The sequence below is a fragment of the Chrysochloris asiatica genome, unplaced genomic scaffold (assembly GCF_000296735.1).
Source record: "Chrysochloris asiatica unplaced genomic scaffold, ChrAsi1.0 scaffold00099, whole genome shotgun sequence".
Lineage (NCBI taxonomy): Eukaryota > Metazoa > Chordata > Mammalia > Afrosoricida > Chrysochloridae > Chrysochloris > Chrysochloris asiatica.
The window spans coordinates 11,759,054-11,775,159 of record NW_006408617.1 but is presented as its reverse complement, the minus strand read 5'-3'; the positions used below and the strand labels follow the sequence as shown (position 1 = coordinate 11,775,159).

Sequence of the window (16,106 nt, the reverse complement as noted above, 5' to 3'; positions counted from 1 at the left end):
GCTATCAAATATTTTCAATTTGGTATTAACATGCATGTTACTATGACTTAGCCTCATATATTTTAAATGTATATACACATTTTGCTTTAAAAGAGGTACTTTTATGTAAACACTATCCTTTAACACTTTTAGCTGAAAATTATGAAAATAAACTCTAATCTGACTCTTTCTATTCAAATTGCTACCGTACCTTGTAAAGCAGAGTGAATAACACAATGTGTAAAGTTTTACAGTGCAAAAGTCTCATGAGACCTTTATAGCTGGGATGGAGTGGTGTCCTTTTCTTATATGGGGGCCAGGGATTTCCAGGGAATTTTCCACTCTGTTTTAAGCTGTGAAAACGAAACAAAATAAAAATTAGATAACAGACTCAAATTCAGCTGTGATTTATGGATAACAATTGTTTTGTTACATTTTTCCAGTAGGGATGGGTAGTTCCTGCCACATTCCAGTTACTACATATTCATACTTACGACCATCTGAGTTTTCGTTTTAGATTTTTACATCATATCATTAGTAAAATGTACTACATATGTAGGGTCTTTAAAAATTTCACGGAATAAATCAATTAAAATATAATGGAATAATTCCACAAACTTTTTGAAACCCCCTTCAAAAAGCTTGTAATACGATTCCATTTGTGGAACTTTTACGTTATCTTTTAATTAACTGTTTCCATGAACTTTTTGAAGCCCCCTTGTAAAAATACTACAGCACATCATTTGTAGATGTTATCATTCTCAGATGTTCACTTGCAGATGTTCAAGATCAAATTTACACAGATATTTATAAAAAAGGCCATAGGAATGAATTTTTTTTGCTGTTATTAAGCCTTATATTGTTGTTGTTAAGTGCCGTTGAGTGGGTGCCGACCCATAGCGACCCTGAACAGGGTTTCCGAGGCTGTAAATCTTTACAGGAGCAGAAAGCCGCATCTTTCTCCTGCGGAGCAGCTGTTAGTTTTAAACTGCTGACCTTGCAGTTCGCAACCCGATTCGTAACCACTATGCTACCAGAGCTCCTTAAGCCTTACATTAGAGTTGCATTCGAATCAACTGACAACAGAGTCATCAGAACAGAAAGAACCCTGTCACAAGTCAGGGTCTACCTATACTGCTTTTAGTTGAATTGCCTAAAAATATCAAATGACATCAATTCTCTTTATAATTGCCATTACTACTTTCTTTCCTATCAGATGAAAATAAGTAGAGAGTGCTGTTGTAGAGCATGAAACATGAAAGTTTCTTGCCTGTGAATGACTCCAGCCAGCCAGACTTCAATTCCACTGTGTGCCTAAGAGTTCAGATACAAATTTTCTTAAATATTTCATGAACCTCTTAAAGCTGAACTGTCAAAGCTTCAAAATGTTTATTTAAAAGTAGGTTTGGGGCCACTTCTCCCAGCAGACCTCACAAGAACATTCCTACACACATCCCTTAATGGTCTCCTAGTTATGATGCTATATCCCAAGAGTTTCAAGAGCTTATACACTTTCCTATCTGCAACAGTTCCCTCCCTGCTTTTGGTAGGCCCAGCATGCCAATGTGACATATGGCTACTGCCATCAGATAGTCCTGGTTGTAAGAGTTTCCTTTGCTCCCTGGGCCCTATAAAGATCACCACAAGGAGATTGGACTTTGAAAACTCATCATGGTATCTATGATATTTCTTGCCTGGGTGGACTAAGTTTGTCTTTGTCTTGTGTTTACTCTTGGCTAGGACTTAATAAAGAGTTTGCATAGTATTTTTATCTCTGAAGATGGGGATCTCTTTTCTACCCTATAAGAGAGCTACGCTAAAAAGAATTTTACAGTAAAAAAAAATGATAACAAAAGGAAAAGAACAGAATACAAACTGAAAAATTAAACAAGGTAATTTCTGGTTCCAGCAATAGACCTAAAATACTCCAACTATCAATAATTAAAAACTTGGATGTGATACAAAATGTATTCTTTTAAATTCATACTTGAGTTCACAGGGGGTTGGGGAGGTGCCTGGAAGTTGCAGGGAGTATGGAAGGGGAAAGGGGAGAGGAATTTCCTAGATACTAGAAACAACGAGTAGCAAGCACTAACATTGAACCCCATTCATCTGGCAGTCTATCTTACTGCGGTGGCTTGCATGTTGCTGTGATGCTGGAAGCTATGCCACTGGTTATTTTCAATGCCAGCAGGGTCACCCATGGTGGACAGGTATCAGTAGAGCTTCCAGACTAGCCAGACTGGAAAGAAGGAAAGGCAGACTACTTCTGAATACTGGGAATACAAATTAAAGAGGAATGGTGTTGCATTTATCATCAGAGAGAACATTTCAAGATCTATCTTGGAGTACAATACTGCTTGTGATAAGTATTGTACTTATCACAATATATCCATATACCTACAAGGAAGACAAGCTAATACAACTATTATTCAGAGTTACACACTATCCAATAAAGCCAGTGATGACGAAATTGAAGAATTCTACCAACTTTTTCAGTCTGAAATTGATCAAACATTCAATCAAGATGTACTGACAACCACTGGTGTTGGAAGGGAAAGGTTGGTAACCAAAAGGAAGGATCAGTAATTGGAAAATATGGACTTGGTGATAGAAACAATGCTGGAGATCAGATGACAGAATTTTGCAAGATCAATGACTTCTTCATTGCAAATTTTTTTTTAAACAACATAAAAGACAACTATACACATGGACTTCACTACGTGGCATACACAGAAATTAAACTGACTACATCTGTGGAAAGAAAACATGGAAAAACTCCTTATCATCAGCCAAAACAAGGCCAGGGGCAGTTCAGGCTGACGCTGAAGAAAATTATAACAAGTCCCCAAGAGCCAAAATATAACCTTGAATATATCCCACCTGAATTTAGAGATTACCTCAAGACCAAATTTGATTCATTAGACACTAAAGACCAAAGACCAGAAGAGTTGTGGGATGACATCAAGAACATCATACAATAAGAGTGCAAAAGGTCATTAAGTAGACCAGAAAGAAGGAAAAGACCAAAATGGATGTCAGAAGAAAGAATCTGAAACTTCTTCTCCAGCATAGCAATACTAAAGCAAATGAAAGAAATGAGATAAAAGAACTAAACAGAAAATTTCAAAAGGCAGCGTCAAGAAGACAAAGTATTATAATGTGAAAAGACCTGGAGTTAAAAAACCAAAAGGGAAGAACACAGTCAACATTTCTCATGCTGAAGAAACTTGAAGGAAAAATTCAAGCCTTGCAATACTGATTCTATGGTAAAATATTGAATGATGCAGAAAGCATCAAAAGAAGATGGAAGCCATACACAGAGTTACTGTACCAAAACTAAATGGTCGATGTATAACCACTTTGTTGTTGTTGTTGTTAAGTACCGTGGAATCGATTCCGACTCATAGTGACCCTGCACAGGGTTTCCGAGGCTCTAAATCTTTACGTGTGCAGAACACCTCATCTTTCTCCCATGGAACCACTGGTAGTTTCAAACTGCTGACCTTGAGGTTGGCAGCCTGACTTGTAACCACTACACTATCAGAGCTCCTTATTAAGCGGTAGCATATGATCAAGAGTCAATGGCATTGTAAGAAAAAGTCCAAGATGCACTGAATGTATTGGCAAAGAACAAAGGCTCCTGGAATCATGGGATACAAATTGGTATCTTTCAACAAACTGATGCAGCACTGGAAGCACTCACTCATCTATCTATGCCAATAAATTTGGAAGACAGCTACACGGTCAACTTGTTGAAAGAGATTCATATTTGTGCCCATTCCAAAGAGAAGTGACCCAACAGAACGTGGTAATCATCAGACACTCTCATTTATATCACATGCAAGTAAAGTTTTGCTAAAGATACTTCAAAAACAGCTGCAACAGTACATTGACTTTCAACCAAGATTCAGACAAGGACGTGGAACAAGTGATATCATTGCTGGTGTCAGATGGATCTTGGCTAAAAGCAGAGAATACCAGAAAGATGTTTATCTATGCTTTACTGACTATGCAAAGGCTTTCAATTGTGTGGATCATGACAAGCATCATTAAGAATGGGTATTTCAGAACACCTAATTGTGCTCATAAGGAATCTAAACACAGTATCAGGATAGGAGGAAGACTCATTAACAACCTGTGATATGCAGATAATACAACCTTGCTTACTGAAAGTAAAGCGGTCTTAAAATACTTACTGATGAATATCAAAAGCCACAGCCTTCAGTATAGATTGCACCTCAGTGTAAAGAAAACAAAAATCCAACCACTGGACCAATAAATAATAACATGATAAATATAGACAAGATTGAAGTTGTCAGACTTCATTTTGCTTGGATACACTATCAGCACTCATAAAAGCAGCAGTCAAGAAATGAAACAACATATTATATTAGGCAACTCTGCTGCACAAGACCTCTTTAAAGTGCTCAAGAGCAAGATGTCAGTTTCAAGCGTAAGGTGCACTTGACCCAAGGCTTGGTATTTTCAATAGCCTCATATGCATGTAAAAATTAGACAATGAATAAGGAAGTCCACAAAAGAACTGACGCATTTGAAACAGATTTGGAAAACAGTATTAAAAAGTACCATGGACTATCAGAAGAACAAATAAATCTGTATGGGAAGTACAGTTAGAATGCTCTTGAGAAACCAGGTAGGAGAGACAACTCTCATGCTTCAGCCATATTATCTATCAGGAAGGATATCATGTTTGGTAAAGTGGAGGGTCAGCAAAACGGACCCCCAAGGGTCTTCAATAAGAATATTTAGTATATGACTGCTGGAAGAATTAATAAATCTGTCTTGAAGAAATGCAGCCAGAATGTTCCTTAGAAAGACTTAATCTCATTTACTTTAAATATGTTACAAGGAGGGACCAGTCCCTGGAGAAAGACATCGTGCTTGGAGTGGGGAAGGAAGGAAGATCCTCAAGACATAGCTTGGCACAGTGGCTCCAGCATGTAGCTCAAACATTGAAAAGATTGTGAGGATATCTCAGGACGAGGCAGTGTTTCATGCTATTGTACATGTCACTATCAGGTGGAAGTGACACAACAGCACCTAACAACAACTTTGGCCAGAAAAACATATATATATATGTTCAAAGCTCTACTAATATTTATGCTAGGTTTATATTTTAAAGGGTCCTATATAAAGCTGGACTTCTAACAGCAAGATGAGCGGTTCAAACTCACAGGGTCACTATGAGTCAGTACTGACTCAACAGCAATTAGCAACAACAACATTATGCAACAGTATTGTGGCTACATACAAGTATAATTCAAAACAATCCCAGTATCTTGTGATAAAATATTTCAGTTACTGTATTTCATTAGCATAGAAAAGCAATTCTGGGGTTTTGTTTTGTTTGTTTCTTTGTTTGCTTCCAGCATTAAATATGCAGCATCTAGACTAATAAAGTGTTCCAAAATACAGGTTATATATTTGTTCAAGACAGCAGGTAATACATCATTTTGACTGCTCGTTTCAAAAGCATTAATGGAATAATGCAAATGAAAAACTATATGACAGCAGAAATTTTTTAAATGACTCAAATTGACACCTAATTATTGACCAGTTTGAGACAAGAATGCCCTGATATATAGAAACTCATACATCAAACTTTCAAACATGAGGCAGCTGTCATTAACCTTTAAAATAGGAATGGGAAGAAACAGAAACACCAGAAACTATAGTATTAAAATGTTTGCTTTACAGTTGAATTTCATACAGTCACTGTATGGAAATGGCCTAGATTCTACTGACTTCCAACATGCCATTAACATAATTTCACTGAGCTTCTCTGGGCGCCAATGTCCTCATATGTAAAATAACATGGAATGGAATGGATGTTTTTCTGATTTGTGGACTGATTTTTGGCTGTTTTGTTTCTGTTTTCTTTTTAAGAAACAAAATGCTCATTAAAAGATATTTAAGATGGGTGAAGGGAAGCAGGATGAGCCCATCTCCACTCCTTAGGCCCCCTTCAGCTACTATCAAACCTATCTCCTAGTAATGGCCCCTCAAAGAGCCCAAAAGTCTACTACAAGTCTTCAACTAAACAAACTGTTACAAAACCATATGAAAAAGATCGTTAAGGTAGCCAACTAAGGAGAATCTCACACTATCTCCCAAGGGTTTTACACAAAGGCAGAGAGATAGTCTAAGCATGATTACGAATCATGCAGTGGTTACAAATTGGGCTGTTAACTGCAAGGTCAGCAGTTTGAAACTACCAGCTGTTCCGCAGGAGAAAGATGAGGCTTTCTGCTCCCATAAAAATTTACAGCCTCAGAAACACTGTGCAGGGTTGCTATGAGTCAGAACCCACTCCATGGCACATTACAACAACAACAACGCATGATTTGAGGCTTTTTGCTTTTGTTTTTCTTAGAGGGAAAGGGAGATGTAAAAATCCACATAATACACATATTTCCCTCAAGCATTTGTAATGGATCTTAAATCCAACATATGAATTACTGCAATAAATACAAAGAACAATTTGGTAAGAAGAGAAATTTCAATTATACCTAATGCCATTACTTTCACTACTTTTATATTATCTCAAGAACAAATTTATATCATTTTAAACTTATTTTTAAATGTTTACTTAAGCATTAGAAAAACACACACAAAAATGTTATCCTATTATATTTAGCAATATAACATTAATTATAAATTTTTAATGAATACATTAAAAGTAGTCAACTATAACGTTGATATCATTAAAAAGATATCCTTTAAAACTGTTATTTTCTACCATCATCAGCATTTTAAATATTTATTTTAAAATTCATTTTGCTTTTGAGTGTTTTCCCAGCTGCCAAGAGGACATGAATGTTGCCACACTTTATGTTTATAGACACTCAACATCATCATAATGGCTGAAGTCAGACAGCTTTATTACCTTCACTTGTGCCTCCTCTACTGGTTTCAAAGTAGAACACCACAAACCCAAGCTTTTAATTCTATTAGGCAAATAACAACTAAATAAGTTTGCAATTTTTCAATTTAATGATCATGCTTTATAAATTTTATTTTTATCAAATCAACATCAAATTTTGAATCAAGAACTTGAGAACATAAACTTAGGACAGATTATTTTTTTTTAAACCTTACAGTATCATTTTCTACTCTAAAGATTGGAAGTATACTTTAATGAGAATACAAGGGGGTTTCAAAACGTTCATGGAAAACATTTCATTATGTTTTAAGTCCATTTGTCCATGAGCTTTTTAAAGCCCCCTCATATATCACATTTGTGTTTTAATTGAAATTTTTTTATATTTCCATACAACTTTCCATTATTAATCTAATCCATGGGACTTACAAAGCTGTATATCTGTCCATTGCAGACTGCACATCTCTACGGTAAACTGTTCGAAGAATGACCATGACGGGGTCAAACTCCTGATCCCAGACTTCGGCTATTAATCAAAACAAAGTAGAAATAGAGCATTGGCCTCTTAAGAAAAAGTCAGTTTCTTATTATATTTGTTAAGTACATTTTAAATTTAGGGGATGAAATAGTTTAATTTATTACATATTTTCATGTATAACACGTTTGATGCCATGACTACAGATCTAGTTAAAAATCTTAATTTCATCATTATGAATGTTCTGTTGAGTTTAACGAGAACTACTGAACAAATAAACTTTTAATGTAATAATTCCTCACTATATAACTAGGACACCCAGTGTGGTGCTGTAGGATCAGCACTAGACTGACAACCACAAGGTTGGCAGCTCAAACCCAACAGCTGCAACCAGGGTCACTGTGAGTCAGAACTGACTCGACAGCACTTAACAACAACACATAAGTTTAGCTCACTGTTTTTTTCCCTAAAATACTCACCAGAAAGCAAGAAACAGAGTGTTGATAACATTAAAATTATCTAAAAACCATGAACATTAAATTTAAAATTAAAGGGAATACTGAAAGTGCCATGAGCTGCCCATAGAACCGACAGATCTGTGCTGGAAGACCACAGAAGTGCAGCCAGAGTGCTCCTTGGAGGTCAGGATGGACAAACTTACTCTCTCATACTTCGGACATATTGTCAGGAAGGACCAGTCACTGGAGAAAGGATATCATGTTTGGTAAGGTGAAGTGTCAGAGAAAAAGAGGAAGACTCCCAGAGAGATGGATTGGCAAAGTGGCAGCATAAATGGGTGCAAGTGTAGCAAAAATAGTGAGGTTGGCCCAGGATCGGGCAGTATTTTGTTCTGCTGTGCACAAGGTCGCTATGAGTCGGTATCGACTCGATGGCACCTAACAACAACAACTGTATTTTTAAGTCTCACAAACATTTTTGCTTATAAAAGATTTTCTGTTCCTTTGCTAAGAATGATCATTGATCTCCTTACTTTCTCTGTAATTAAGGCACTGCTAACCACAAGGTCAGTAGTTCAAACACAAAAACCATGCTGTAGGAGAAAGATGAAGCTGATTGCTCCCATACAGATTTGCAATCTCAGAAACCCTATAGAGGGTCGCTCGGAATTGGAAGCGACTCAATGGCAAATGGGTTTAACCCACATGCACACAAGATGCTTTAAGGATGAAGCATACAAATCTTTTTAATAATCATATACTTATTTTAATGTGTGTTAGAAACTTGTAAGTTGCAAATAAAGTCCATGACCTCACTAATAATCATTCCTGAAGTTTTCAACACAACAACAGTGAGTCCATATAAGAAAATACTAAATATATAGCAGACATGGTATGAAGATGTAGCAAAAATCTAAAAGGTATTCTGAGAGTCATAATTTAACAAAGTAGTACCTAATAAGCACCTCTTTCCTAAATTAATTTTCCCCCTCTCATCCTCTCTAGCAGAACTCACAGCATTTGAAAACATGCTAACATGTATAAGAGTCTTTCTATCCATCCACTATAATTTCAACTTTCTGGCATCTTTCACTTTGTTGCTATTGTTGTTAAGTGTCAGTGAGTCGATTCTGACTCATAGCAATCCTGTATAGTTTCCAAGACTAAATTTTAAATCTTTGTGGGAGCAGGAAGCCTCATCTTTCTCCTTTGGAGCAGCTACTGGTCTCAAACCACTGACCTTGTGGTTTTCAGTATAGTACTTAGCGTATGAAGCCACCATGTTCCCCATCTTTCACTTTATTGTTGTTAAGTGCTGTTGAGCCAGGTCCGACTCATAGGTACCTTGTATAGGGTTTCCAAGGAGTGGCTGTCTATTAATTGATATAATTAAAATGCCAATGTTTATCAGAATTATATGTAATCTTAGCAATTAAAAAAATACTAATTAGCCATTGGGCTTGGACCAATGTTCCATGAGGTGAATTTCCAGAGGTATAACATGAATAGGAGCTCTGGTGGCATAAAAATGAAGCACAGAAAGACTGACAGTTCGAATGCACCCAGTGGCTCCTCAAGAGAAAGGCTTGGTGTCCTAGTCCTATAAAAACATCTGCCTAGAAAACCCACTGGGCAGTTCTACACTGTCACATGGCAACCGTTACTGTGCAACATAAATGGATATGCCAGTTCCCAGCAACAATGGAGCCGTATCACTTTATTAGCACATGGATGGCAGAGCAGATGGGAGAGATGCTAGATCCACTAACATCACCAACTTTAAAAAAAGCTGTTTGGGTTTTTTTTTCAGTCATACAGATTCACAAATAAGTTTAAAAGCCACTCATTTAGTCCAACTCTCTCTTTACAGAGAAGAAGCCAAATCCTAATAAAAAAATGATTTTCAAATGACTAATACAATTCCGTAAAGCATTTTGAATATAACACCCAATTTCTTCACACTAATCTTCAAACGTCCACAGCTCCATCCCAGTATCTCAATCTTTACTGTACAGGACAATCAAGTGCAGAGCTTGATAAAACACAAGTTCTCAGATTCCATTCCCAGAAATTCTGATGAGAATAGATCTGAGATAGGGATAGGAATTTAGGAGTAAGACAAAAGTAATCCTCACACCACACATAAATAAATGTGGTACTGTGGGTTAAAATGCGCTGGACTGTAATGTCAGTTTGAACCACAAGGCCGGCTGTTCAAGCTCACCAGCCGCTCCTTGTAAACCCTATACAGGGTCACTATGGGTCAGAACAGACTCGACGGCACTTAACAACAACAACAACAATACCAGAACACTCATTTAGAAAGCACAACTAAATTTTAAATAGTGTTCTCTACAATATAGAAACACTGTGCTTTTCCTTTAGTGAAATATATATTCATAATTTAGTGTTAGACGCCTTATAAAATAAAGCTAAAAATATAAAAATAAATGGAAGCAAACATCACTTTTTATCATAAAAGACTTACATTCACAAGAAAGTTAAGGAAAGAAAACCAAAGCTGAATAAATTTCAAAATTTCTTGTTTGCCTCAAAAGTGAAACATTTTCTTTCGGCATCTATAAGACTTCACTATTTGAAAACTGATATTTGAAAGAATTTATTTATGTTATAAACATACCTTTGGGAGTATACATTCCTTGTTGCATAGAACCTCCAGGTTCGAAAACAGGAGCCTTAAAATCAGCTACCGCTGACAAAACTGATTCAAAGCTATAACTGCCTGGAATAATGCCACTTTTGGGGTTTGGATTTTCTGGAATATGCTACTTGTGTCAAGAAAAAAGTATTAGCAACTAAAATCCAGTTTCATAACCTAATCAAGACACTGCTTTTTCTGCAAACCAAATAATACGTTTGTAATACATAATGTAATACATAATGCCAGCCACCAGAGGGCAATGTAACAGCTAACAAACTATTCATTATGAATTTTTAGAATATTTTAAATCTAGCAGTCTACTAATAAGTTGTGTGCTGAAGTGGTTCCCAGGGACACTTGCCCAAAAATATTTAATCAGAAAATGAGAAAAAAAAGTGTTAACTGAAAATCCACCTTCATCATTTTGCAACTGTTTCTTCTTAAAAATCAGAAAAGGTATTCTAAAAATTAGTCATGGTTTTCCATCAGCAAAAATTATTTTCCTTAAAATATAAAATATCATTCTAAACAACTGAAGAAAAAGATGCTGAGCAGAGAAGCAAACCAGAAAAACACAATGGTTCTTTCATATTTGTTAAACATTAAGGTATATAACTTGTTTTAGTTCAAAGTTACTGGGAATTTTTTTTTTTTTTTTTTTTTGCTTTGTAACAACACCTGATAAGGGTTGAATTAATAAGAAAAATTTCAAGGTTATCAAATGGGTATTCCTATACAAGTTATTTCACATAAGCAAAACTAACTAATTCTTCCAAATTCCATCAAATATTTTCACTGCAAAACAAAATATTTGTCTAAAATTTCATGAACATTTACTAAACATTAAACTAATAATTATTTATCTATTAGATGGGAGTTCTAGTGTGGCGCTACAGGATAAGCACTGGACCGCAAGGTTGGTTTGAACCTCAAGGTCAGTAGTTCAAACCCACCAGCCACTCCTCAGAAAAAAATACAAGGTTACTATGAGTCAGAACAATTCAACAGCCCCTAACAACATTACAAGCTTAATGCTATACAGTAAAACTCCCAAAAGGCAGAATCTGTATAAGGTGGAAATCTGTCAGAGAAGAAAAATATTTTCCACTAAAATAAGCAAAAAAAAAAAAAAAGTGGTAGAACTGCACCCCCACCAAAAGCAGGAAACTGCAAGAACCAAGAGAACAAGGCATTCACATCAACTTCAGGGTCTCACAGGTTTCACTGTGAGTATCACAAGAGTTCACACTTTGTAGACAGTAGTCTTTGTCCTTAAAAACCTCCTTGTTTAACATTGAATTCTAACAGGAAATCCCCAGAATGTTTAAAACCTTTGCTATAATAATTATATGGTATATCTGAACTGCTAACCATAAATTGTAACCTAGCTACTACTAAATAAAGTAAGTAAGCAACTAGTGTTGTCCTAGAAGGTTTGGTCTAGAGATGCCCAAAGCCATCAGTCCTGAGGTCTATCCACAACTCCCCAAAGAGGTGACAAGAAGAAGCAAAAATACCTGTCATCAGACCTGAACACACAATTGAACAGAATACTGGTGGCTGTTTATTTTTAAGGTTAGTTTTCAACTTGAAGGGCAAAAATATTTACTCTTTACTCCATAAAACTTACTTCTTATTTAGAGCCTAGAACTCACAGAAAATTCTACTTTTAAAAGGATATGAGGTCCAATAATGAACTGTGTGTCCTGTCATTCATACACAGCTGGGCTACCATCTCTGCTCTGAGGATCTCATCATCAGACATCCCTAAAAGAGTGGAAAATAGAATTAATTACTCTGAATACTTATAAACTACAAAGAAATAATTTACAATTTTCCTAAGCTGTCATTTTAATATGAGATGCTTAAAAACTTAAAGATTTATATGAACCAACAATCCTAAGAGAATTGAAAGAAGGAGCTCAAACAGAACAAATGTTCACTGCAGCATTATTCACTAAAGACAAGACAGAAACAACCCAAGTGTTCAAAAATAAAATGATAAACAGAATGTGATATGAACATACAATAAAATATTTTTTCAACCACAAGGAGAAATGAAGTTCTGATACATGTTACAACATGGAATAGCCTTGAAAACTTGCTGAGTAAAATTAAGTCAGACATAAAACAACTAAAATTGCATGGTCCTATTTATATGAAATGGACTTCCAGTGTGGTGCTTTGGATCAACACTGGACTGCGAACCACAAAGTCAGTGGTTCAAACCCACCAGCTGCTCCTCATAACCCTATAAAGGGTCACTATGAGTTGGAGCTGACTCGATGGCATTTAATAACAACAACATTTATATAAAATAGCCAGAACAAGCCAACACACAGAGACAAATGTTTATTAGTAGTGTGGCGCTGTAGGATAAGCACTCGATCGCAAGATCAGTTTGAACCATAAGGTCAGTGGTTCAAATTCACCATTGGCTCCTCGGAAACCCTATACAGGATCGCGATGAGTCACAACCAACTCTACAAAAATTAACAACAACTCAGGGTTACTGGGGAGGATAGGTTGGGATTTATAGTCTAAGGGGTATTAAGTTTCTATTTGGGGTGATGAAAAAGTTCTGGAAATGGATAGCACAACATGGGGAAATTAATTAATGTCAATGAACATACACATAAAAATGGTTAAAATGGCAAACTTTTTATTATATATATTTTACCACACAAAATTTCAGTAACAAATTAAAAGTAAAGAATTCAATGTACCAATTATAACTACAGTAAAACCAACTGGCTGTTTGCAGTTCTCTTAAATAAGGAATTTTTTTAAGGGCAATCTAAAAGGTGTATCAATTATACAACATATCAAGAGGTTGAAACAATGTAAAAATATTCCCTATCCTTTTTTTCATAAGCCAACTAATATTATTGGGGGGAGGGGGTGCAGAAGGCAGAAGGATAGCTAATATTCAAGTATCAGTATTAGTAATCTTTACCTAAATGCAAACGGAGACTCAAGAGAATCACAAGAAATGTAAGGGCGCCTTCTAACATCGATCTCTCATGCTCTGCATCAAGTACTGTATTTTGGTGTTGTGATGCCATTGTCAACAAATCCACTACCTTAAATCTATAAGAAGAAATGTTTGAGACAGAATTTTAAAGGTTAAAATAAAATAAACTTAGATTCCAAACATCTCCTATCTGTTTTAATAAAATTGTGCTTACCTTTCAAAGACAGATGAAATGAAATAATCTGGGTCAAGTCTAGATGCACAAACCTTCAAAAGGAAACAAAAAGAGTTCTATTTCTCAATATTCAGTTTTATTTCTAAAGTATAACATCTGATTTATCAAGTGGGTTTACCTGTAGCAAGTAAATGTCAGGGTCAATCATGGAGTTACAGAAATGAGACTGTACATAGGTCATGGCTTGCCCTTTGATTTGCAGACCATTTCTTACCCACATATTGCTATGGATTTCAGCAAGACTTGCCTAGTAAAATAAAATTAAGTAAATCAGATAAAAAACAAGTCATGTAAATTAAGTCTTTATAAAATTATATCAAATAATCATTTTAAATATCTTATGATTAGACTTAATCACAGTATCAACCATTCAGTCAACCACCTATAATGAGCTGCCATCACCACTACTCATTTCCAGATCAAATTCTAGAAATAAAGTCACTCCAAACAGAAACTCGGTATCCCCCTTAAGCTGTAATTCCCAATCTGTTAGTTTAAGATATTCACATCAAATGTTGTTGTCAAGTACTATCAAGTCAGTTCCAAGGAGCAGTTGGTGAGTTTGAACTGTCAACCTTACAGTTAGCAGTTCAATGCTTATTCTACAGTGCCACACAAATATGTACATTTAAATACTGTGGTCATTATGGTTATAGATCCCTTTCTTTTGCAGTTTTTATGTCAGTTAGCTTTCCATGTTGACTCCACAATACAAATAACACTTCGTCTCCCCTCCCCAACTGTTTTCAGGAGTCATTAGCATTTATGTTTAACTCTATTTACAGCCTTATTTATAAAAAAAATAAAAACAACTATGTATTACTTACGCATAAAATAACGCTTATTGTTCAAAGTTAATAAATATAATACTAATTCACTCTAATGTCAGCCTTCAGACCAAACTAGTTATTTTCCAAAAAATTGGCAAGTACAGAGACAGTAAGGTAAGAATAAATTTTCTAGTTACAATTATATTTAATTCTCCATGTATTTGTGTCCTATATGGCTGGCGGTTCAAACCCACCAGCAGCTCTTCAGAAACCCCATAAAAGGTCACAGAACCAACTCAACAGCACTTAACAACAACATCAACTAAAACTAAGCACAGATATAGCTTCATTTCCTTTTTGTTTCTAACTCCCAGGGGTGACGTTTGATAATGATTAACAATCTAAAATTACCAGTAAAATATGTATAAAAAGTTTTGCCCTAAGTTATGTTAAACCTGAAAAACAACAAAAATTGTTTATGCAGGCTAAATCTTCTAATCCTCTTTTCTCACTTTATAATGAGGGCACTGAGAACCAAAGAGGTGATTTACCCCAATAAGCAGAGGTGATAAAGTTAGTAGTGATAAAGTTAGTAGTAGCACCCAGACTAAAGTTGGAACTGACTCAAAGGCACTTAACAACAAGAAGTAATATTAGAGCCCAAAAATAGTGCTGCAGTATATTAAAAGTTCCTCACAAACTAAGGATAGTGAAAAGAAATTTAGGGGAAATGAAAACCAAAAGTAAATTTCATAGAACAAAAAACATTTCTATTACAATCTGGCAAATATATAATCAACTAAAAAAAATAATAATCTTTTAAAAATTTCAGAAATAATAATGATAAAAGTATACTAGTAAAATAAAAGAAAAATCATTTAACCAAGAAATTCAAAACTTTTTAAAGTTAGAATACATACTTGAATTTGGAGTGGGTGAATCATTAGTTTCATTAACATTTCCTGATCTGGTAAAACAGAATCCAAATCTAGTTCTTGACATTTCACGGCCTAAAAATTACAATTAAAAAAGTTACTTATTCAGCTTCCGGAAAAAGATGGTGGATCGGGTGGAAGTGTAGTGACGAGCTCTGCCAAGAACAACACAGAATACAGGACCAAGAAGGCTCAGGGAATGGTCCCAGTACTCTGAACCACATATAAAGGAATATTTAGAAGGTTGGAAGACTTACAGCTGGGGAGTTTGTGGCAGAAGCAAGAAATCCATTGCTTTCTGGTTCGGGAACTCAGCTGCTCCAGGAGCCGCCATTTTGTGTGGGGCCAAGCGGGGAAAGGATCAGAGCATCCATGGACGCCTGACAGAGCCACAGAGATAGAGGTGTGGACATTCTTTTTTTTCTTGGTATCTTTTCGTTGGTCCCTTGCTGTCTGCGTACCTCCATTCTGGTAACTATAGGAGTGCCTGAGCTAGTGTATACTCCAGCCCCACCCTCGAAGGGTTCTACTACGCATGTGCATAGATCTCCTTGAAAATTAAAGAGGCAATATCCACTTAAAACCAAACGGCCGACAGACAGATACTCAGCCCAAGAACAGGCCTTGAACTTTTCTTGTTTGCTTTTTGTTCTGTTTTTTAACACGGAAAAGAGAAGGAGAGGGCTGTAGGGAGGGAAAGAGACCACATATTAG

At 35.8% G+C, this 16,106-nt stretch overlaps 1 protein-coding gene across 1 annotated transcript in view; it reads right to left on the bottom strand.

The window, feature by feature from the left end:
- UBR3 (ubiquitin protein ligase E3 component n-recognin 3 (putative)) overlaps window positions 1-16,106 on the bottom strand; it is a 247,525-nt gene that overhangs the window by 109,374 nt on the left and 122,045 nt on the right. Inside the window, exons 13-20 of the mRNA XM_006867038.1 lie at window positions 15,378-15,467; window positions 13,806-13,934; window positions 13,667-13,719; window positions 13,435-13,568; window positions 12,161-12,245; window positions 10,458-10,600; window positions 7,313-7,409; window positions 191-332 (exon numbers count right to left, since the gene is read on the bottom strand). Of these exons, the coding sequence (XP_006867100.1) occupies window positions 191-332; window positions 7,313-7,409; window positions 10,458-10,600; window positions 12,161-12,245; window positions 13,435-13,568; window positions 13,667-13,719; window positions 13,806-13,934; window positions 15,378-15,467 (873 nt within the window). The remainder of the gene's footprint in view (window positions 1-190; window positions 333-7,312; window positions 7,410-10,457; window positions 10,601-12,160; window positions 12,246-13,434; window positions 13,569-13,666; window positions 13,720-13,805; window positions 13,935-15,377; window positions 15,468-16,106) is intronic.